The following is a 22,569-nucleotide window of genomic DNA, read 5'->3' as shown; positions in this document are numbered from 1 at the left end:
GCATAGTTAAAAAAATACATTTACTTACCGTATTTTACGGACCATAAAGCGCACCCGATTATAAGGCGCACTGTCAATAAATTGCTTTGATTAGTTTTTTGTTCATACATAAGGCGCACCGGGCTATAGAACGCAACGTATTTTAAGGAGTATGGGTTACCGTATAAACCTCATCAAACAAAAACTTGTTACGTAATAAATGTAAGCAAGTCACAATAGTATGAATATCACAGTTGCTAGTTGCTTTTACCGTAGTTTATTGTGTAAGACGGTGGTTTATTTATAATAGTATCGGTACTGGTTTTGAGTGTAGGCAATAAAGCACTACTTGATCCATACATTAGGCGCACCGGCTTATGAGGCGCACGATCAATTTATGAGGAAAAAAAGGATTTAAGTTGCGCCTTATGGTCCGTAAAATACGGTAATTGAATTTATGTGGCAAAGACCTACAGCCCCAGCAATTGCACGAAAACCTGTTCCAATTAATCTTTCCCACACAATAGCAATAGCCAGTCATTTGCAGTTCCATAATATTTTTTTCATATAATCCTAAAATGACTGCGCTACATATACTGACAAGCAGGTACAGTGTTTATTTAAGGCCACAATACAAAAATCACCTACAACTGAAATACCGTTAGTTCTGCATAAACTTATTACATAACCAATTGATAAGTGCAAACCGACATTGAAAAAAACAAAACACGTCCCGAACATTGGTTACTGTGATGGGATAAATGAATAATTACAGTTTTATTGCTGTGACTAAAACCATTGCACGATCGTGGAGCTTGCTGACAAGAAATCAGACAGATTGCTATGCCTTTGAAGAAGCGAGCAGTGGTTGAAAGCACATATCAAAAATACAACAGTGACGAATTACACACATGTATAGCGGGGAAAAATATGCAAAATACAGAAAAATATGACAGCAGTTAGGTAGAACCACAGCCCCAATATTTTTGTTTTGTTTTTCAGGAAAAACTCCACATGGTTGATTAAAAAAACATGACTTACAGTGTCTCCGAGTTTAATTTTACAGCAATATTTCCAGAACAGTGATTCAACGCTAGGCGAGGTTAAAATTGATTTACCTACATTGCGGTACGTCGGGCGGGCATATTTATAGCAAAACTGAAAAGCAAGCTTCAATAGAAAGGCGATCGCGGGGGAACCACCGGTGCCTCAGAAAAGCCAATTGCTGAAGCGGCGTCCCTTGGAGGAACGGGCGGGGGTCTTCTGTAATGAAAGTCACGTTTGTGAGAATTTCCAGACTGAACAAAACTGCTTAACCCGCATTATTGAGACAAATTTGGTTCTAAATGAGGAACGCATTTCGTGAAAATGGTGATACTGGATTTATTGAATTTTTAAAAGGGTAATTTTAGGCCAGTTTTATGTACTTCGATATTATCAAAAATACAACGCGTTTACTGGCAACGTAGTGTTTACACATGGTGCCAAAAACGTCAAATACATTGTCCTATGCCCCATTAATTTCACATAGCTGAGCAACCAACAAGCAAAGCACAAATTGAAAAAGCAACCAACCACAACATTGGTGGTAAGCAATAGCGACATGCAGTAATTACTTCAACATCTTACCCTATCGACATGCGAATGACAGAGGCTCTCTCTCCGGGTGGGGCATGCATTGGGTAATTGGTAACAGGCATCGGACCAGCCGAGGATTGGCCTTCGCTGCAAGTACTCAGTGTGGAGTTGGAACGAAATGATTTGGTGGAAGCTCGAGAGAAACTGCTGCCGAAGCGACGCGACTGCACGACAACAACATACATGCAAGTGCGTGTGTCAACCCCGATTGGTAGAAGAGTTTTCATGCATTAACGCTGGGCAAGTATGGGGCTATGTATTAAACGAACCGGTTGTAAGTTTTGGTCAAGTTTTGTTGATTTGCTGCAACCAATTTAATTATTCCCTAAATTGATTTTGACAGTAGTGTTATTAATATGAAACTTTCAGATGTTTTAAATTGAAGACAGCTGATTTATTAATGTTGAAAAATCGATTTCGCCTGTACGGGCATCCTTAGTTTCTTATTCAAAAACGGTACCAGTTCATTTTGATAGTTTAGGGTGGAGCAACCATAAAAATTAAGATGAGGGGTAGGTAATGATTAATTACTAATTTTTTTACATGCATTTGCAGGATATGATTCAACTACACGTCAACTAATAAATTGACAACCCAGGCATTAGAATTAGTATCAGTGGAATCGCAATGTGCGTCATGACTAACTACTGGTGGCCATTTTACCGGATAGATCTACCACGAAAGACAGAATCGGTTTGATCTTCCGGCAACTCTGGTGAAGGCTGCTGGACGGAATAGCACGAAACACAATTAGCACATTAGGCCAAAGAACAACGACGGCAGTGGAAAGCGAAAATAAAAATTGTTACCTGAAAACCAAATGAGTCGCCCCGTGGCGAACTGGCGAAGCTGTCGACAGAATCTGAAAGGTAAAAGAAAGTTTGTTACATTTTCTTCTTTCTCGCAAAATAAATGTATAAGTTGGCTGTTCCTTTCGTATCCACTATTAGCACAAGTTTGAAAAAATCAATTTCGTAAGATTAACGTGTTCATGGATATTTGAAATAGCAATGCCTTCCTTATTTACTTCCTCTTTTACGTTAAATTTACGTTACTAATACCATTACTTTCAGAGCATTTTGTGCATTCTGCTTACCCTGCTGAACAAATCCACGAGATGGACTGGGTAAAGTCACTTCAGGCACCATGTCGTGTTTCGGATCATTTTTAAGATGGGTTTTCTTCAAAATCATCTCGTAAGTCGATGAACCGGCTTTAATCGGTCCAGATATCTCAATGTCTTCACTTTCTCCTAAACCAGAGCACAACGGTTGAATGAAACAATCCGTATTGTATAAAAACCTTACACTACGACACAAAACTACAGCGAATTGCGAGTCTTGCCTCGAATACGTTTCTCCTCCTTGCTCTTCATTAGACTCTGTCGAATTCTCTGCAAACATTCCTGTTGGAACTGGAAGGAAGCGGCTTGCTCCTTGTGCTTCCTCTCCCACTCTTTGAACCTCAGGACAGCCTGAAAAACAACTTGTTGATAAATCGAACATTCTGGAAGACTCGGTTATGACCACTAGGATGAACATTGAGAAGTATGTGTATGATGAACTATAAGTGCATTGGCTAATATTATAAGTGTTGTATTAAGTTTGATATTGACCTGGTTGGTCGTCAGGGCGCCTTTCTTGACTTTTTGCTGCAGAGAAATTAGTTCCTGTTGAGCTGGACTGAGGTACGACATCAATTTTGGAACATTCACTGCAACAAGTACAAATGACCGAAAATAAATAAGCGTAAGATTCAACAACTACCCCTTACTACTTTAATGTGCTCGAAATTGTTATCACAATTAGGAGAAACTTACATAGAAGTTATTGCGGCAAATGGGAGTTCAATAAATGCTTTTTTTGTAATTTATTCCCATATGTTGCGTTTGCTAGCTTAAACAGGACGATCTCAAGTTCATTCAAGCTTTATAACATATAAAGATATAAAGATCTCTTGAACTTATCTTAAATATGGAACTTTGTGTTTCTGTACACGAAGCCCATGCGAAAAAAACTCCACTATAGACTTACAAGCCTCGTAGGACACTCTCTCGGCCCCACCCTTGGGTATCGATGGCACAGGGGGCGATGTCCCTATTCCCCCCACTCCCATTGATGACGTAGATTGGGGTCGGTAGGGGGATAGATCACGTGACGGAACTTTTGGTGGCAAAGTATCGTTGCCGACTGCAAAACAATATGTTGCTCATTTGGCAAAAGTAGGAGATTTTTTTCTTGTATCAAATAAGTTTTTTTTTGTTGTTTGGATAGATATTTTATGACATGGAGTTACAGTTTATGTTAGACATGGTTACATTGATTAGGGCATAAATTCAGAGAAACATGAGTCCAAATGCAGTTACCTTTTTACAATCCAATTTTATATTTCAAAAGCACATTTATTTATTTTTTATAATTAAAATTTCTTTAACGCAACACTGTATTATACGTTGGTTAAAATGTAAACTGTGGCTATGAACTTACAGTTGTATTGTGACGAGACACTTTCTTCGTGGAACACATCGCCCGCGTCAAAGGTCATGTAAGTGTCCTCGCCTACAAGCAAGTGGAACTTCAAACTTCAAAAATTTACTACTGGCCGCAAATTCTGTCATTGTATGCAAACACATTGCTGTCCAAGACACGCACTTTGTACGTAGCCAATTGTGTTTAGAAAAGAATATTTTATTCCGGGATAATAGTTTCAGTCCAGGGTTTCGAATTCCACACTACAGCATAACCACTTTTAAGCACAAAAAGTTGTGCATCGAAAAAAAATCATCCGCACTTTCAGCAACGATGTGCGAGCACAAAATGAACGTTATAATGTATCTTACTTTCTATCATCTGCCTGAGCATGCTCTCATAATTGGGAGTCTCGTCCGCCACTGGTATGGGGACAATAAACGGTGAATCGTAGCAGGGTAAATCATCGTCGGTATCACCGCCTCTGAGAGGTTTCATTCTCAAGTAACCCGCGGTAGAGTTTTCGCCACCTTTGGCGCTCGCAATTGACTCGTAATATCTGTAAAGAGTCAAATGCACTTGATGGTAAGATACCTTCTTTTACGCGACGCATACGGATTTTTTTGCATTGAATCGTTTTTTAACTAAAATCCATGTTAGTAAGGGAATACAAGAATTACATAAAATCAAATGTATGCAAATGTACGCAATTTTTGAGCCATAATAATCATTGAGAGCTCTGAACACAGTGCATACTGTTTCGACCTGTAAGGTTTAAAAGCTAGTGCAGTGTCACAATCACCAGCTGCACTGATGAGACTTTATGAGTCGAAAATGTATTAATATCAACAAATATCAAATAAAAACAATCTCCAACTTACGATTCGGCTTCCGCTCCGTTGAAAGACAAGTAATATTGTCCCGTCACAATGCTCGACATCATTTGTGACGTCTGCTGAGAACTTCCCAGTTCATAGTTTACCATAGCTGACACTTCCTACAAGCACACACATAAGGATTAATAGCAATTTACCGGTCACTCAAACAGCACCGTCTCTACGAATTTTCAATCAAGCTTTATCCACAGTGTGATAATCAACTCAATCCCCAACCGCATTTTATGAATACTGAATTACAAGTTCAACATATTTTTGAAAAAAAAACTGGCGGAGTTAGACCCGAGCGTGCGTATCGTACTATCATGTGCGATGCCTTGACATCACTCCGGCATGGCGCGTGATGGTACTCACACACGCCGGTAAGTGGCGCCACGGAGCTCAATATACATTTGCAGTAGGTGCAGGCACAGCAACTCTGGGTATCATGTTTCGTTGTGGAAATTATCAGCGGTTGACGGTAATATAAAGGGTTTCGACAGTTACTGTTATGTGACTGATTGCATTAAGGCGGGGGTGTACAGCACAAGATACGCAGGGCAAATTTGGCACATCATCGGTTTAAAAATGGCCCGCAGGGTGATTTTGACCCACAATGTATTACAGTGTTTATGTAATATTACAGTAATTATGTAATAATTACACAGTGAGGTCCTTAATTATATACGCTGCTACATATCCAACAACGATGTTTGAGGTATGTTTAACACGCGGTGGATAGTACAAGCGGTATGGGACTGATAACTGTTTGAGTTGCACCCCTGCTGTAAAGTTAAGAAAAGAGAAAATTTGCAATGTGGATCTTTCGTCAACTAGGAACAAAAGTACGTTGAAAACAATACTGTTTGCGAAAGCCGGAAGTGCACGTATGCGTCGGTAACCCACTGCTGTTTCAAATTTCGAAAGTCCATTGTTTTTTCTTGACAATATCAAGCAAGGGCTATAAAAAACTGTGACAAGCTGTTCATATTATATTTACCGTAACAGATAATTAACAAGCCAGTGCAACTTTATATAAATAGCAAGTTATTTGCTCTATATTATTACCAAGTAGTCTAAACGGTGAGGGATTTGGTTTATCCTGTATCAAAATAACACATATGCGCTCTGGTTTCCTCTTCTGTGTGATATACGAAGTCATGATGCTTTATATCCGCAATGCGCAAATACTTGGGAGCCAACGGTCTCCGATGAAAGCGCATTCCAGCGGTTAGGTACCATTGCCTGCGCGGTACAGTAACTCAAAACGTACCACGGAGTGAAATAGTACTGCCGCTAAAACAGAATGCTGGTATTTGTAGAACGCGATTACATTTTATGACAGTGATGCACAAGATTTATGGTAGAAAAGACGTAAACGCAATTTAAAAAAAAATTTGTGTTCGCGTAATAAAAGAAAACAGTTTCACAAACTTTTGTATCTTTACTAGAGCATAAAACTTAATGCTTATCGCTAGTATAATGAAACAATAATAGAAATAAATCCGCGTATCTCTGCTGTACACTATACTCCATACCATGTATGAGTTCATGTAGTCCTTCAGGTCCCAGTGGCCAGCTTTTTCAGCCAACGTCGTCGGAAAGTCGCCATCTCTGTTCGCGGTGCCGAAAGCTCGTACAGAGCCCGGGCAACGCAGTAGAAGGGCTGTAAGGTTCCTCAGTCCATGCAATGCGGCGAAATGAAGCAGAGTGGGCGCGTATTCATTGCGCGCATCTGCAATTTAAGCGAATATAGTTGTTGCAATTTTTGAGCTGTTTATGGCAAAATTAACATATATTCGCGACAACCTTTTACTGTGCAGTATTTATCGTTAACATGGTTTGCAATCATTTTCAAACAGTTTAACATACATTCCAGACACATGGTTGCAAAAACAAGCGCGTTACATCCGTTTTTCAAATCGTAAATTTGTCGTCAAAAATCAAATTTATGGTCGCATCTTTACTTACTGTCAGCATTATCCGCCCCGACGCCCTGGTCGTTGCCAAACACCCTAGTTAATTGTTCCTCGGGAATATGCTTTTGAAACGACTCCGTCAGCACCCTTTAAACAAAAATACGGCCAATTATCAATTAGAACCTTTAAACTTTATCTCGATGCAAATTAATAACTGGGAAATGTAAGTAGCATCCGTAACACGCATTTTACTTTAAAATCGCTGAGGTTGTGTCATAATTCAACGTATTTACGCTTTAATACATATCTTTTTCCTGCTCTAAAACTGTTTTTACATTTGCGTGTTTGTGTTTTAATAAACACGGAAAAATCGATGTTAATGCATAATACGCACCAGCATCACTCAAATCACAACTCGAATCTCAGCACTTTCTGGCCACCCTCCATTTTTGCGCTCCTCTGTCTGTGCAACTAAACACCGCAGTGCGCATGCGCAGTACTCTGTTTCCTTGTTTCAAGTCTCCCTGGCGTGATCCGGACCATAGCGCGCAAGATGGATTGTTCTAGCCCGTGATGCATCCTAAGCTACTCATTGTCCAGCCACGCCGACACGCACAGAAGGCGCCTTGCAGCCCAACTGCCCGACGAGACGATATCTTTATAGTGGCGCGCGGCATCACGCCAGATAATCACGGGAATTCCCACTGTATCCTTCCGCAGCCTACCTGCACGCATAGTTATTGTTGCCTCCGCGCGCCCGGACCAATGAGGGATTGCCGCGTAGGAGAGACGGGTATTGAATACCGGCACAAACCGGTTTGTGCAGCTTATTTTAGTCTCACCCGGACATAATGATATCTCGTATTGTGGCAGTCGCTGTGTGCGTGTGGAATTGAAAATATTTGTATAATTTGCAAAGCCTGGTGTAGTTGCGCAGTTCATCGGCAATCTTATCGACGAAAAAAACCCAATCAGCAATAGGCAATGCGAACGCATACATTTTTCAGTTCTGCATTTTCAACACAAAACAATAGTCACTGAAACACACATTTCAAGCGCTGTACCGAAGCCATTCAAAAAAAAAGACAAATGCACAATCCAGCCCAGTGAGCGCGTTGTTTTACAGCAAGCGCATGTGTTAACGAGCAAATCTATTTTTACTGGCAAACCGCAAAACCGTCATCCCTTCACCAAGGCTTCCTTACTCGTATAGGATAAATGGAGGCTGGAAGGCCGTATACGATCAATAGAAAAGCGCATGCACTGCGGTTTCGGCTTCCCGGTGTGGAAACGAGCGTGCAGACAATAGTGCACTTGCGCTGAATGATTTCGAAGCGGAAGCAAACGCGACGGATTGTTGTGTGTAGGTAGTTTACCAACATGATTCATATCGCACCTGTGTCGATATATAAGGAAGTTTCTGTAAGACAATTTTGCACGGGCACACCATGCGCATTGCCTTTTACCCGCGTGCGTTTTGCTTTGGAAAGGAAATCTACTCGAGGCGAAATTAGTTGTATCGTCTGCGCCATCTAGCGGTGGAGTGTTTGAAACAATACATTCCTACAGAAATCAACGTCATTATCTCAAGAAGTTTGAAGTTCAGATCAACATGCCAACAACTGCTGCTGATGGCGATATGGCTGACGACTTAATCCATGCAGTACCTCGCAAAATTCGTGAGGTGAACCGAAACCCTTCCTGCAATAAACCTCGTCGTCAACTTTCTGTTGGGCCAACAGTTCGGTTGGGCGACACGTGGACTTAAAACGGAGTGAAAAAGTGTCACGAGCATACAGGAAAAATTCCTAAGGAACCAGGAAGGCATGTGAAAAAGTGGGAATTTTTGTGGGCTATGAATACAGTATTGCGATTGGTGGGGTTATTTAGCTGTTTGCAAGCAGACAACAGCGACGCACAAGTGCGCAAATTCAAATTAATTTGCACAACCTTAGAGAGTGCCATGAAACCTTGCAACTTCCGGATTCACAATACCCCATCTAATTTCCTGTTTCAGGGTTCACGAGTGAATGGTTTTCCATGCTAAAGGAGTTCCTGCCCATTCTTTATTATTGTGTAGTTTTACTGCCATGTAACAGACCCTATATCGTGAACTTGGGCGTTTTTTTTCTTGTAAGAGCGCAGTGGGACGAATTACAGCATTTTACATGTTGCACAACTTTCCGTGTTGCAAAAAAAGCATTTGTGAAGCAACATTTGTAAACGGAATCCCACCAAGAGAAACGTTCAATGTTTTGTTAATGTTTCGTGTCTTATTTCAAATCACCACAGTTTAAGCAGAAACACTTCCCATGCTTGAGTGAAACTGATACACGACCAACAGAGGAAGGGACGGAGGAGAGTCGCTCACAATTCCACGAACCGACCTACGTACGTCAATTTTTTGCAGGCAATTTGGCACGCAACATTGACACCCTTTCACTTCCACGCACGCGATTGGTCAGTGTGCTCACGTGGTAAAATTATCAAGGGCAGAAGATAGCCGACTTCATTTACGCCTATATGAAGTAAACTGATACAATTTGCCGTTAGCAATAGAAAATCGTTTATTTTGCACGCTTTTTGTGTATTGTCTTTCAAATACTTAACCAAGTATTTACGAGTGCCTTGATACTTTTACATTTTCATATTTTTCTCAGTTCCGATTTACAAACAAATGAATTTTTACTGTTAGGGAACAAGGCGTGACAATGCACGCATGAAACAAATCTTAACAAAAACAATTATTTAAAAGTATACTGGCCGTGACTATACTACACAGCAGAGTATCAACAAAACAAGAAAAATATGTTGCTCGCTGCAATTTGATGGATAGCGTCCACGACTATACGATTGGACTATTTGCAATTTGTAACCTAACACTGAGCTTGCTGGGGTGTAAATGGTTTTGTGCTTTGCGTCGTTCCCTTTGGGAAACGCCAATCCTGACGATTGTAATTTCTTTGTAACAGCCGAATGCTTCTTATGCATTCTCAGCACAAAAGGAACGCCTAAGCGTATTTCCCCGAAAAACTACTTGTTTTTTATCCATTCCGCTTACTTGTCGACAGCTTCGTTCTCCTTCGAGTCGCTGGCTCTGAGGTTGAGGGCCTGGCAGAGGAAGCTGTATGGGTTGGCGTTCTTTTCCAAGATGGCGTGCACTTTGTCAAGCTCGGATTGAAACCACACTTGCATCGATTCGCCGAGCTGCAAGGCAGAAGTTTGGCTAAACAAGTTACAACTAAAAACATTGTTACCATTTACCACTGTTATAGTAAACAATGGACACAAACCACATACTAATGACTGCCTTTGCTACAAGTAAATTAGAGGGCTCAAGCCTAAAGAAAATTTAAGGTGACTGGGATAGACGGCAATAATAATATACGAATATGAAGTATACAGAATTTACATACGGCTCAGCGGTTTAACAAGCCGGGGTAAATTTACATGAAAACTACAAAATCTTAGCTGTTAGTTGTCGTACATCCTATGCAATGATTTTTTAGCAAATACAATGTGTTTGACCGCATACTAAACGCCTCACTCAGGGCGTTTTAAATGTTTAAACCTTAACAGTCGAAAGCAAAGCCTCATTCCAACGTGCATAACTAATTATTCAAGCCGGCGTTGATCATCAGTAAGCGTTTGGCCGAGACAGATTTCGAAAGGACAGAACGCGGAAAAGAAAGCGAAACGTTATCCGCTGCTTTGGAAGACGCCTATGTTTAATAGGTTGGGAGCTGTATGAGAAGGTGTGGAACTGGATATGGGATATGCGTGTCAGATATGGATGCTACACCGATACCAACCTGCTTCATGCCGTCAGAGCCGTTTTCACCCAACGCGAGAAAAACGTTGACTTCCACAAAGCCGGGTAAATGACCTGGAAATGACATTGGTTTACAACTGCGGTCAATAATTATTGGGGTAATCATTGTAAAACAAGCAATACTGGAAAATTCCACTTTCATTATCAAAATTTAGCACATGTATAATGAAGAAAATAGCAGAACAACCATCTGCATGCTTTTAAGAGCAGCTTCAAAGGCGCATTTTTAACACACATTATATAACAATCAAGCTAAATATCCCAAAAATCGTATTCATTCTTTAAGCAATAACTGCATCGCACCTGGATTTTCCAATACAAGCGTATATGGGTTATACAGAGAGGCCTCAACCATATTACTGTTGTTTCCCTCCTTAAACTCAACAAGGTATTTCGCTTCACTGTTCGTAGGGTAGGCCTTGTTGGCTATAAGAGTGATGTGCTGCTCTTTGTCCTGTAAAATACACGGGCGGGATGTAAGAATGGATTTGTTTTTACGCAGATGATATTATTTTGTCTTGCCACACGAAAAAAAGCTTGTTTCTCTTTAAACGTCAACAAACGACTTGGGAATATTTACAGGTGTTGTCTTGCAACATATTTTATTTCTTATGAGTTTTATGTAATCATAATGCAGTTTTCGGTAAAACCGGGTAATCTTAAACAAATTTAGTACATAAGATAGTTTTGAAAGCCATTGTTTTGTTTCTCAAAAACCTTTACCAGTTAACACAATAAAGGATGGCCAAACGCAGCTAAAGCTTGCTTGCAAGCCGCTGCTGATTTCAAAATCAAAAGAAAATAGGAACTAGCCCCACGCACTGTGGCCACCTCCATATCCCGCTGATCCCACTTGCCCCGGCAGGCCTACGCATCCTCTCAGAGCTAAGTATAGCGTACTGAGCTGGGATGCACAATCTCAGTGCTGGCATTACCCCGCTTATACTATGCACACCACCAGTTGGATCATATTTCACAGGAACTAGGCACTGCGATCACTCGATTGTTTTGTCATAAGGTTGAATTTGACTCTTTCTTGAGATAAGGGATTTGAAACTGCCGGCGTTTAACATGCAAATGAACCACTCCAAAAGCGTGATATGCAATTGATCGCCCATATTCCAGGCCAAATACAGCATATGTAATGCTGTACCGATAGAACGTAACTAAAACCATTTTCTTTCTTATTAACGCTTTACAAAAACAACCATTTGGGTGACAAGTCACTATATACAATCGAAATAATGTTTTGCCACCCAAGCATGTCGTCTTGTATTTGTGAACATATGGCACCAACCTCACCATCAGCATTTTTACTACCAGAGGCACGCTCAATTGTTGCTCTTCGCTGTAAAGAATCGTTTGCATACGTGGGGTATTATAAAAGCAAAGTCGCTTACGGTTGAACTGAGAATATCAGGGTGGAAAACGATGGAAAGCGGAGATACGATGGTGATGACGCTGTTGAATATTTTTTCAGTGCTCGTTGCTTGAATCAAATGGAAGGAATCGTGGTCGGGGAACCCTAAAAACGTACAATATGCCAAGTAGACATTAGGTACATAAAACGTATTCGATTAGCATACGGGCATAGGGCGGGCAACAAACAGTTTAGATACATACCGCCCTCATGCGGATAAAATGGTTGGGATACAGTGGACACTTGGAGACGCTGTTTCTTATTGTCGTACAGTGTTATTGTGGTTGGTGCATGGTTTAAGCGCTGTGGGACGCTATGTGACAACACTATGTTGTTAGATAAATAGCGCACTGTTCTGTGTCATTCATATGATCTACAATACAGCCTTGCAGATAAACGATTTAACAGATATGTTGCGAAACAGAAACGCTGGAATAGTTAAAAAAACAGTTTACCAAAAAATGATTTAGTTTATACAACTTAGTCATACATGTGACGTTAATCGAATGAGTGAAGCTACTAAATAATGTACGCAAACAAATATCTCGAACAACGTCATCGACACAGAAGGTATTATTTCAAATTTTGTCAGTAAAACTCCCCGGCTTTGAATAGCGTTCTTCTCGATTAGTTTTAAGTGCAGCATAGTAACTCAACCAAAATTCGCATTTATGTATTTTTGATTGACCTTAATGAGTTATAGTTAAAACAACCAAATTTTGATACATACAAAACTAATTCGAATTATTCGGTTTTGTATCGCGAAATAAACGACAAAAAAAATTAAGGAGAATTCGCCCTTTTTATACCGTATACGTAAACGAATTACGTTAAAAAAATACGAAAATACCTTTTTTAACATACCCAGCCACCCGATGTCACTACAGTGCTAGCATGGCTTTGCGTTACGGTTTCCCAGCATATTTACACTCATTTCGTTGATAACTTGACACGACATTTGCCAAGTATGACAAAATATTACTAAGTGTTGTCAAATGACCGGAAACAGCATGAATCCAGCATGGGGTTTACAGGACGATTAATGGTGCGACAGTCACGTAACTTTTGTGTCTGGACACAATTCATCAAAATTGGCATTGCAAGTGTCACACGATTTCAATCGTGGGGATTTCCAACTATTGCGACTGTTTTTCTTGACGTAACGATTAATCAAGAAATAAGTTGTAGTATCCGATTAAAGCCCAGTCCGCGCGCACAGACAACACGTGTCGATATCACGTTTTCCACATTATTTTACACACAAATATCTTGACACAAATCAAAACCAGTGTGACCTAGAATACACGAGGGCTCAAATTTGACTCTGGAAGTGTGATTTGTCACGTGAAAGCGGCTTTGGTTTGACTATTGCTGCGATTCCAACTTGACTTTATTCATAAGCCAGATAGCCATGAAATGTTCTAAATAGTTGGGCAACTTGGGCTATTCTATGCCCTGACCAAATAAAATTCGTGAAAAATAAAATAAACATTTGGTCATTGATCGAATGTAGTTTTTGTCTTGTGTCAAGGAGCACAAAAAAGTATTATCATTACACAGATGCTAATTCTAGCATCCGACTGAAGTGGAAAATGACTATCATGCAATTTCCTTGAAGTACGTTTAGTTTCATTGACCACATCAATGACAGGCAATTGTCTTGGCTGTAAAAATCGAATACTTTCAAACCAATGTTCTTTAAAACAAATCATCCCAGTCAATATTCAGTGTTTTACGTTTGTGCAACATAAAATGGTGTTTATCAAGCAAACCAGAAGTTGCAGTAACATATTCCATTGTCATTGAATGTAGCCTACCATGATGAAATGTCTTACCGAACATAGTTTGCTTCACGTCCTCCACAAACTTGAGATCATCTTCACCACCCAGTATGAGCACAATGTTTTTGTCAGCGTCGGAATCCAACAACTCACTTCTATACAATGGGGACTAAAAAAAGGAACAAAGTAACTCATTAATCACGTGACAAAACGCTCTATTTAAGCACTACCAACTGACCACGCAACGAATTATGACGTCATAATCATACTGAAATGACGATTGAGATAAATATTGAATATTGTGCAGCGTTCCGTTTATTTTCCGTTTTAATGGTTCTTGTGAGATGGGTACAGTCATATGTGTAAACTCACAATGGGCGCATTCGGGTGTGTTGTTTTTGCAAAAAATGGCGCTTTGGGGAGAGTTGAGTCGAAAAATTTTGCTAATTTTGTGAAAAAATCTGGCCTGGTGCAATCCGAATGCTTAGTCAAGATAAATGTCACGTGGTGATTTTGAAGCCGCTGTGAGCAGCACACCAATTTCTAGTGGTTTAAACGCAATGTAAAGAATTGAACAGGCTGACCTCAACATAAAGTTTATTTCGGCTTATTTATTTTTTGAGCAAATATGGTCTGTATGCCAGGCAGCTAATTTTACTTACTATAAAACATCGTTTAATCGATTGCGTTGCGTAAAGCAAATTACTATTTCATATTCCAGGCGATAGAACCGACACCATGGTCTTAGAAAAAGAGGTAATTTATGTACATTTCCTGGACTCCAGTACACCAGGAGACAATTTTCAGTCTGTTTAGAAAATTTCTCAGAGCAGCTTTTTTGAAAATAGGCATTGACAACATATCCAGATGAAGCTGTACGGGTTAAATGCGGACGGTGCTGCCGTCAATACAGGTATACATAAGGGTGTAGGTGCGAAAATACGAGCAACCGCAACTTGGATTACTTTGGTACACTGTTTTAATCATCGCATTAAGCTCGAGTTTAGAGATGCGTTCAATGGCCAGGTGTACTTCAAGCACGTTGATAAATTATTATGAAACTGTACTACCTCTATTAATCAAAAGAGTCTTGCAGAGCTCTTTGATAAACTGGAACTTCGTGTCGTTTCGAAACCCTACAAAGCTTCAGAAACACGATGGATCACTCATAAGTACTAGGCAATTCAGTTCATTTCACGGCACTATGGGCTGTACATTTTGCATCTCAACAGATTAAAGAAACATACTCACAAGAATTTAAACGTGCAGAAAACCAGTGGTTAAGTAAATGGGCGACGGCTTCATATTGTGTGAACATGTCTGTCTATCTTGATGTGCTAAACCCTCTCCAACGACTCAGTTTGCAAGTACAAAGTGAAACACGCGACCCAGTTTAAGCAATTGAAAGTGTTATATAGACAATTTATAGAAGGTTTGACGTATGCCGTTGTTCAAACAAACGCAGGGGAAAAGGTTGACTCATCAAGATTGATTCATTACACCAAGTTCTTAAGTGAACAATTGAATTTCCAGTGCAAAGCTTTAGGCAAGATGATATACAGCTATCAGGGAGTGTTTCTGCATGATTTTAATTGCCAGAATATCAACATTAATGATGCATACGCTAGCATCATTAAAACAGCTTGCAGCGATGGATTTGCGTTTTGCTGATATTCAAAGTAACGTGGTGCTTAAAAGCTTACCAACAATTGTTGGTATCATGGCCTAAGGATAAAAATGAGCTGTACGCGGATTTGAACATGTCTAAGTTAGTTGAACATTTTCGAAACTTGCCTAAAAAGAATGGTTGCGCTGCCGAATCCATTTTAGAAGAATGGGCCACAAAATCATATTGAAACACATGTCTGAGTCACAAGCGACTATATCCCCATATATGAAAGGATATTTTCAAAAATCATTTTTACACTACAGAATGGAAAAATGCATTGTACATTGTCGAGTTTCTGTGTACTACACCTTGCACAAACGCAAAACATGAAGGTATGTTCAGTCATCTATCTCGCGTTAAAACTGATTGGCGCGACAAACGCGGACAAGGGCGTTTGAATGGGGATTTCATGGTCGCGGAAGAATGCCTTTAGAATGAATAGTTTAAGCAGTAATCATAAAACAGCTCTGTAGATCGTTATTTTGTTCTAGAATAATATTAGGCCACAAAATAAGCATCATCAATTTCTATGAATGCTTATTTAAAAAAAAAAAAATTATGAGGTTACAGTGCATAATTGAGAGCCTGCCAGATTGGCTATTAATCGCATGTTGTTTTGTATTATGTCTTTATGATAAAACTCACAATTACATTAGTACTATACCAGCACAAAAGGCTACAAATTTATGAAGCTTACAGTTTCATCTTGAAGAGCTTGCAACATCCTCCTAGAGAAGAGAAAGAGTCTCCAGACACAGAGAAGGATGTTGTTGAGAGTCTCATCATTCAGCTTTTCAATTGACTCAGTAATGACATCAAGTCCTAGCTCCCTACAAAGCCAATATATTAAAATTGCTTTTGGTGGCAGCTATACAAACACCCAAAGTACAGTGTGTTTTGTGTAGCACACAGCTTAGACTGGTATTTAATACAAGTATTCGTCTACAATATTCGTGTCATGGCTTGTGTCAACATTGCTTTGAAAATGTTTGATAACAATCAATAAATACATTAGTTTTAATAGAAAAAGCAGACTATTTCATTCAAGGAAACGCAGACACCTTGAACAAATTAGTTTCTATTATGAATTGACAAAGAAGAAACTAGAAGGCTATCAGGAAGTGGCTGGAGGCGATGTATGTGTCACACCAAACATTCACTTTATTTGCACCAACACAAAACAAACTGTTTCAACACACACAACCAAACCTCACATAATCACAGTAGCTTACTTTCAATATGTTTTTCTTACTAACCTGCATTCTTCAGGCAAGTCTACAGTAAAAAGGTCCTCAATGAACTTTTTCCAATCCTTTCCAATCTGACCTTCATCATGCAAAATTGCTATTTTGATATCTGCAATAAAATGCACAGTGGAAAAATTAAAAATACTTCACAATTAAAATTAGCAATGCTAAATAAAGATATTTCATTCAAGGCAGAAAAGAGCCATTCAAACAATGAGTTGATAAGTGACTTTGTTTAAATACTGATTTGTGTGAGCATGTACCTTACACATTTTTAGCAATACTAGTAAAGTAAAAAGAAATGAAAATAGATTCATTTTATAACATGGCAAGGATCGGCCAGCGTATACTTCTTGGGGTTTAAAAGCATTTTAACATAACATGCCAGGCTTACATAAGCATGGTGTATAATTACAAAGTCAGTTGAAATGTATACTGGTACAAGGACATAGGATTGTGAAGCGTACTTAATGATTTAACAGATATTGGACCCTAACTAACACAGTCATGCTAAATAAATCTATGCAACAACATGCAAATTTCTTTAGTAGGTTGTCAATAACAATCATTGTTCAAAAAAATACTTAGCCAACCAAATAAATCATTTACATTGCACCTTAAAATAAACACCATTTATTCAAACAGAAATACAGTAGTTTTTGTTATGTTTAATTGACAAATTATATACTATGTAATTTGTATTCTTAAAGATATTGTATATTCCAAAAAATGAGTGAGTGCAACAAAATCACAGCATACCATTTTTAATCACTTTCTGTGGCATGCTTTAGCAGTCGCGCTCTTCCTTCATCAGCTAGCAGAAAAATTACATGGACCTGGTGGATCTGAAAGGAAACAAATGCTCTAGTTGTCAGTTGGAAATAAACGCTTTCGGACTCATTTAGGATAGGTAACAGATGGGGTACAGAAAGATGTCAATAACAGAAAATCTAAATATCATTATTTAAACATAGACAATTTTCCAGTGCTTTCCAGTAAATAAAGAGATCCAGGAAACGCTAGCACAGTAAAAAAATCAATATTATTGAAATACACATCAACTATTTTAGAAACGAGTAAAAATGGCTCATTTCCCCACCTTATCAATTCAGGCCAGTGTCCGCAAATAGACCAGGGTCTCTCCTTAAGTTTATTGTATCACAACCAAAAAATCCAGTACACATGCAGAAAATTTTAATTGTTTAAAAAAAAGGAAAACATCATGAGGTTAGGAATTCGCCACTTGGGGGAAAATTTTTAACAATAGAACTACAACAGATATTACAACCAAGACACTATAAGGGCAAACTGCCAAATCCTATTACAACCACCAATCCACACACAATTTTAAAGCAGAAGGGCTAGGAGTCTTTCTTATTATTATGTTAAAATTGATTTAGATTAATAATTGTTGGAGTATGAGTATTTTTTACTGTAGTAATGTTGTATTACACACAGGTATATATGACTACTTGTACTGAATACATGTCAGAAGTCAAAAAATGCAAAAAACAAACAAATGCAGCTTGTTCTTATTAGACCACATTAAGCACTACAGTAAAACATTGGCTGAATTGCAAAACAATTTTACTATTTAACTTAACACACTATGCACTGGTGGGTACACACTGAATGGCAAACCAGGCACAGGACCTATGGGAGCAGTAAAGACAAACAAACAGTGACACAATAATAGCTAAACCATAAGAATGTGTTCACTGTTTTCTTGTATTCACACCAGTGCAACTCTCTACCTGTGCACAACCATGTGAATAACTAATGCTTTGTAGTATTTCAATTAATGCATATAATAAACCTACTTAACATGTTTGCAAGACAAACGATATGGTATAAAGTACACAAATGTAAGAACACCATCTTTGCATTATTAGGTATATATCTAAATGTACTATTTTATATGCCACCAAACAGTATCAGTCTAAAGGTGCTACTAGAACATTAATTCTTGAGTTTATTTAAGAAAATGCCTGTTAGGTATGGAAGGACTTTTTTGTTGTTCATCACAATAACATCTTGCCTATTCTTTCAGTATTTACATCATCGCAGGTATTCCGAAACTGAAACGAATGCAGCAGCCCCTATTTTGGCAGAAATCATTTTTTTTGCACATTGTTTTGCTTGCCCGATTACATTTAGTAATGGAGGCCTCTTTGGCAAATCCTGCGACTCAAGAATTGCACTGTTCAAGGCTGCAAAAACAGGTTCTCTCTGGATTGGATCTAACTGGTAACCAACTGGACTGCTCCAAGGATCAGTATACGCCAAAAGACTGTAGGCATCCTTTAAAATGGTCTTGTTTTTAGCTGCTGGTTTCAGTTCCTTATGAAGCTTCAACAGTTGCTGTCCAAACTGCATCATTCTTTCAACTGCAATCTGATTTCCACCACATAACTGCTTGTGTCGCGATTCAACGGCATCCCCAGCCACTGCATCTCCATTTGCATATTTCTCCTGATTTGTGATACCATTGGATATTACACCATTAGTGTGTTCAGGTTTTCCATCATCCGAGTCTGTGTCCATTTCACTGTCGCTATCTGACGTACTTGGACCAGGAGATTTCTTTCCATATCCCGCATTCTCCGTTGCCATCGGGGTCCCATCCATGGAACCATGTCGTGAGTCAGGATTGCGGAAATGTTGGGAATTGGACATTCTTTGCCCAGGGGGAGAAAATCCATTGTGACTGGATGAGGGACTGTTAGATGCACTAACACTCCAACTAGGGTGCTTTGGGCTCATAACTGGACTATTGTAGTTGGAAGAAATACTGGAACTGCGACCAAGGTTTTTGACTTCACTGTCAGTGCCATTGACCATTTCTATGAACTGTCGCACTTTGAGAAGAAAAAGCAAATTTTGGTTATCTACAAGCAAACGTGGAAACAGCTGTTGGGTGGTTTCAATTGCTTCTCCTATTCTTCCTGTCAATACAAGTTTTTGTATTTTTTGCCGGTTCTTTATGGAAGTTATATCTTCAGAGTGACTTAGCCTTTGACTTACACTGTAGTTAAATGCTTCTGTGCTGGCTACATAACCATGGTGAATAAGGTAGCTTGACACAAGCTTGTGCAAGGTAGTTTGAAACAGTGCTTCATCAGCGACAGAATAATTCTCAATTGATTGTTTAGTGGAGGCCTTCCACTCATTGAGGTAGTCCTCAAAATCAAACACAAACGGATGCTGGCCAAAGTTTGCACAAAGTTCTTCATTTGGTGTTTGCATGCCAACAGTTGGGTAAAGTGGCATAGAAGGTAAATCAGTAAATGCATTTCCAATATGGGTGCCATTTTTTGTGTAAAAACAAGAGCCCTCAATTAGATTCAAGCAACAACCAATCACATCGCCAGTAGTAAATGTGGGGCCATAAGGTTGTCCAGTCCCTGTGGAACAGAAAAAGTGTCCATCATCTCCATGATAACCATAGGAAAGCTTGTCCCATCCAGGAAGTCGATTTAGATTTACAGACTGGGCTGACACACCAATACCCATAAAACCATCTCTTCCTTTGCTAACAATTGTTACCTCAAAGTAGTAAATGCCACATGAAGCTGGTATAGCAGCAGATGCCCTAACTGCAGCAGCGTCTCTATGCGTCTTACCAGGACCTTTGTATTCCACTTTCAGATTATCCTGTGACAAACTGATGAAAGTAAACTTATCCCTAGAGCTCCACTTTCTGGGTAGTGGGGTTTCAGTTTCATCTACAGCAGGATAATACTTCTTGAGCCTTCGGTTGAATGCTTCCTCGTTAAATGAAACTGCCATCGTGGCTTCTCAATTCCACACAGATACTGACTAACAGAGTACAGTTTTTACCTGTAAACCACCGTTTGATGTATTTAACCTTCCTGCGAAAAATTCACAAAATAAGAAAATGCAAATAACATGACCCGACCACCAAAAATATGCTAGACGACAACCATGCTTTCTGTAAGTGAGAATATAACAAAACACATACTTTTTTCAATATCAAGGTGGTAAGCAAAGTAGAGCCAACAATATGATTTCTGTGGCCTGTAGAGAGATGGCCACTGTTTCGACGTGTAAGGTCTCATCAGTGCAGTTTGCCGTTACTCTTCTAGCCGACAAAACAGTGGCCATCCGACTGCAGCTCACAGAAATCATATCATTGGCTCCACTTTGCTTATATATCACTAATGTTGCTTGGCGATAGTGTTTCCACCTTGTTTTCTCCGTTAGGATGCAACTAGTTTGGTGCCCAACGGATGACAGTGATCTTATAGTCACCACACAGTCTTTGCCTGATCGAATGGTCAGCCAAGTCGTCTAGAAAAGTCACACTAAGCTGCACTGATAAGATCTCATAGGTGAAAACCGTGGCCATATGTCTGCATATCACAGAAATTGAGGTGGTAGGTAGCAAGAGTTTACTTTTGCAATTGCCTTTCAAACATTACCAATTAGATAACATGCGCAAACTATGTGGAACGTGATGTAGTAATAAAACAAACTAATGCACTTTACAAACACAATAACATCATTACTTTGCAGACACAGCAATATTGAAAGATACCAACAAGCTTGTGATGTGTAAGTCCAACTCGAAGAGCACTTAATCATTAAACTGACGATTAATATTGTCATCGTTGCTTTTAGTAATGGTTTCTTTGTTTTCTTTAGAAAATGGTCTTGGAAATCGGGGAAATCCCTAACATGATACGTTTTACTTGGGCAATTTCCTGGTCCACATTAGTGCTTTTGTTATTGAAAGTTGTACAATAGTGTTAGTTATTTGGGATTTGTGTGGTATTCCTTTTTTGTTTTTTGACCACATTTCTCAATGGATTATGGATTAATCGACATTGATCTCGATGGCGCTGTGGAGTTAATACAGAACAGCGTCGGCCGTATTCGTCTAATGAATTGGGCACTTTGTTGACCCTGCAAGGCGAGCGCCACGCAGGAAAAATTACAAGTTTAAACTCTATTGGGAACAGGACAAAAATATTTCTTATTGTGTAAAACAAAGTGGACGAAAGCAAAATATTTTTCATTTTCCGCTGAAATTTCACCACTTCAATTATAGGATATAAGAAGAAGAAAATGCAACACAAGTAATGAGAAAGAAAACCTTAAAGTTTACCAGGGTTGACAAACAAGTTTAAGGCAGTTTAAAATAGTGTTGTTTCCGTCGCAATGTCACGATTTCTCGTATTGGTTTGCTGACAATTAAACGAGTGAGCATCTTACCGATTTCTGGATCGATTGAAAGCATCTGGAAAACAAGGGGTTCGTGGCCTGCTTCGAAAAGTTTCAGCTCAGCTTCGCGCTTTCACAAAGTCCTTTGAAATGTGCATAATTGGCGCGATTCGGGACCTTTTAATTGATTTGTTATTTCGAACGAGTCGACGCACTTTGCTGCTTCACGCTGTCTGCATGTTGGCGGGGAGCTGCCCGCGCATCCCTTTCTCTCTATCTCCGTTGATTGCGTGCTATACGGTTAGGCTTAGTGCACTTTTTACCAAAGGCAGCTGTCTGTATTGACATCTGCAGTGCAGCGGGCAACGTTGATTCCCAAGCGGCAGTTTCATGTAAAAAAACTAGCTATGGTTTGTTGATAGGTGTTAAAACGTTGAAAATTGGACAGCGAAAGATGATATTTGATGATTGAAGGCTATTCCCAAGGCCAGATGCTACACGAAACGGAATTATACACACAGCGGCCAGGTGGCAGACGCATTTTCCTACGTCATCAG

General features: G+C 39.4%; 2 protein-coding genes across 4 annotated transcripts; both read right to left on the bottom strand.

Annotated features, from left to right (window-relative positions):
* Positions 1-573: 573 nt before the first annotated feature.
* LOC145913113 (phosphoinositide 3-kinase adapter protein 1-like) lies at positions 574-18,818 on the bottom strand. 3 transcript variants are annotated; one of them, XM_083000650.1, is made up of 21 exons: positions 17,928-18,818; positions 17,588-17,673; positions 16,838-16,937; positions 16,279-16,411; positions 13,967-14,081; positions 12,112-12,236; positions 11,015-11,165; positions 10,692-10,765; positions 9,941-10,086; positions 6,932-7,026; positions 6,499-6,695; positions 4,967-5,082; positions 4,457-4,644; positions 4,104-4,175; positions 3,651-3,806; positions 3,233-3,330; positions 2,962-3,091; positions 2,714-2,869; positions 2,427-2,479; positions 2,281-2,342; positions 574-1,242 (listed from the first exon to the last, which is right to left on the bottom strand). In XM_083000650.1, the coding sequence occupies exons 2-21, from the start codon at positions 17,610-17,612 to the stop codon at positions 1,152-1,154; spliced, it is 2,283 nt and encodes a 760-aa protein (XP_082856776.1). In that variant the 5' UTR covers positions 17,613-17,673; positions 17,928-18,818; the 3' UTR covers positions 574-1,151. The 3 variants fall into 3 exon arrangements, with proteins under 3 accessions (XP_082856776.1, XP_082856777.1, XP_082856775.1); XM_083000651.1 differs by having other exon boundaries at positions 2,281-2,339; XM_083000649.1 differs by lacking the exon at positions 2,281-2,342 and adding an exon at positions 1,609-1,781 and having other exon boundaries at positions 17,928-18,804.
* Positions 17,972-20,696, bottom strand: LOC145913114 (ran-binding protein 9-like). The gene has a single exon (XM_083000652.1). It carries the CDS (start codon positions 20,615-20,617, stop codon positions 18,887-18,889), a length of 1,731 nt encoding a protein of 576 aa, XP_082856778.1. The 5' UTR covers positions 20,618-20,696; the 3' UTR covers positions 17,972-18,886.
* Between the last annotated feature and the right edge of the window lie 1,873 nt (positions 20,697-22,569).

The sequence above is a fragment of the Ascidia mentula genome, chromosome 9, assembly GCF_947561715.1.
Source record: "Ascidia mentula chromosome 9, kaAscMent1.1, whole genome shotgun sequence".
Lineage (NCBI taxonomy): Eukaryota > Metazoa > Chordata > Ascidiacea > Phlebobranchia > Ascidiidae > Ascidia > Ascidia mentula.
This window is presented reverse-complemented; position numbering and strand designations above follow the sequence as displayed.

What these genes read in the sequence shown, in the direction of transcription:
- LOC145913113 (XM_083000649.1), bottom strand. Translation starts at nt 17,612, where the DNA reads ATGCCACAGAAAGTGATTAAAAATG. An exon ending in AAGCTCTTCAAGATGAAACT is followed by an intron (nt 14,082 to 16,278) that starts GTAAGCTTCATA and finishes TCCTTTTTTTAG; the next exon opens with TCCCCATTGTATAGAAGTGA. An exon ending in TGTCTCGTCACAATACAACT is followed by an intron (nt 3,807 to 4,103) that starts GTAAGTTCATAG and finishes ATTGTTTTGCAG; the next exon opens with TCGGCAACGATACTTTGCCA.
- LOC145913114 (XM_083000652.1), bottom strand. Translation starts at nt 20,617, where the DNA reads ATGGCAGTTTCATTTAACGAGGAAGCATTCAACCGAAGGCTCAAGAAG.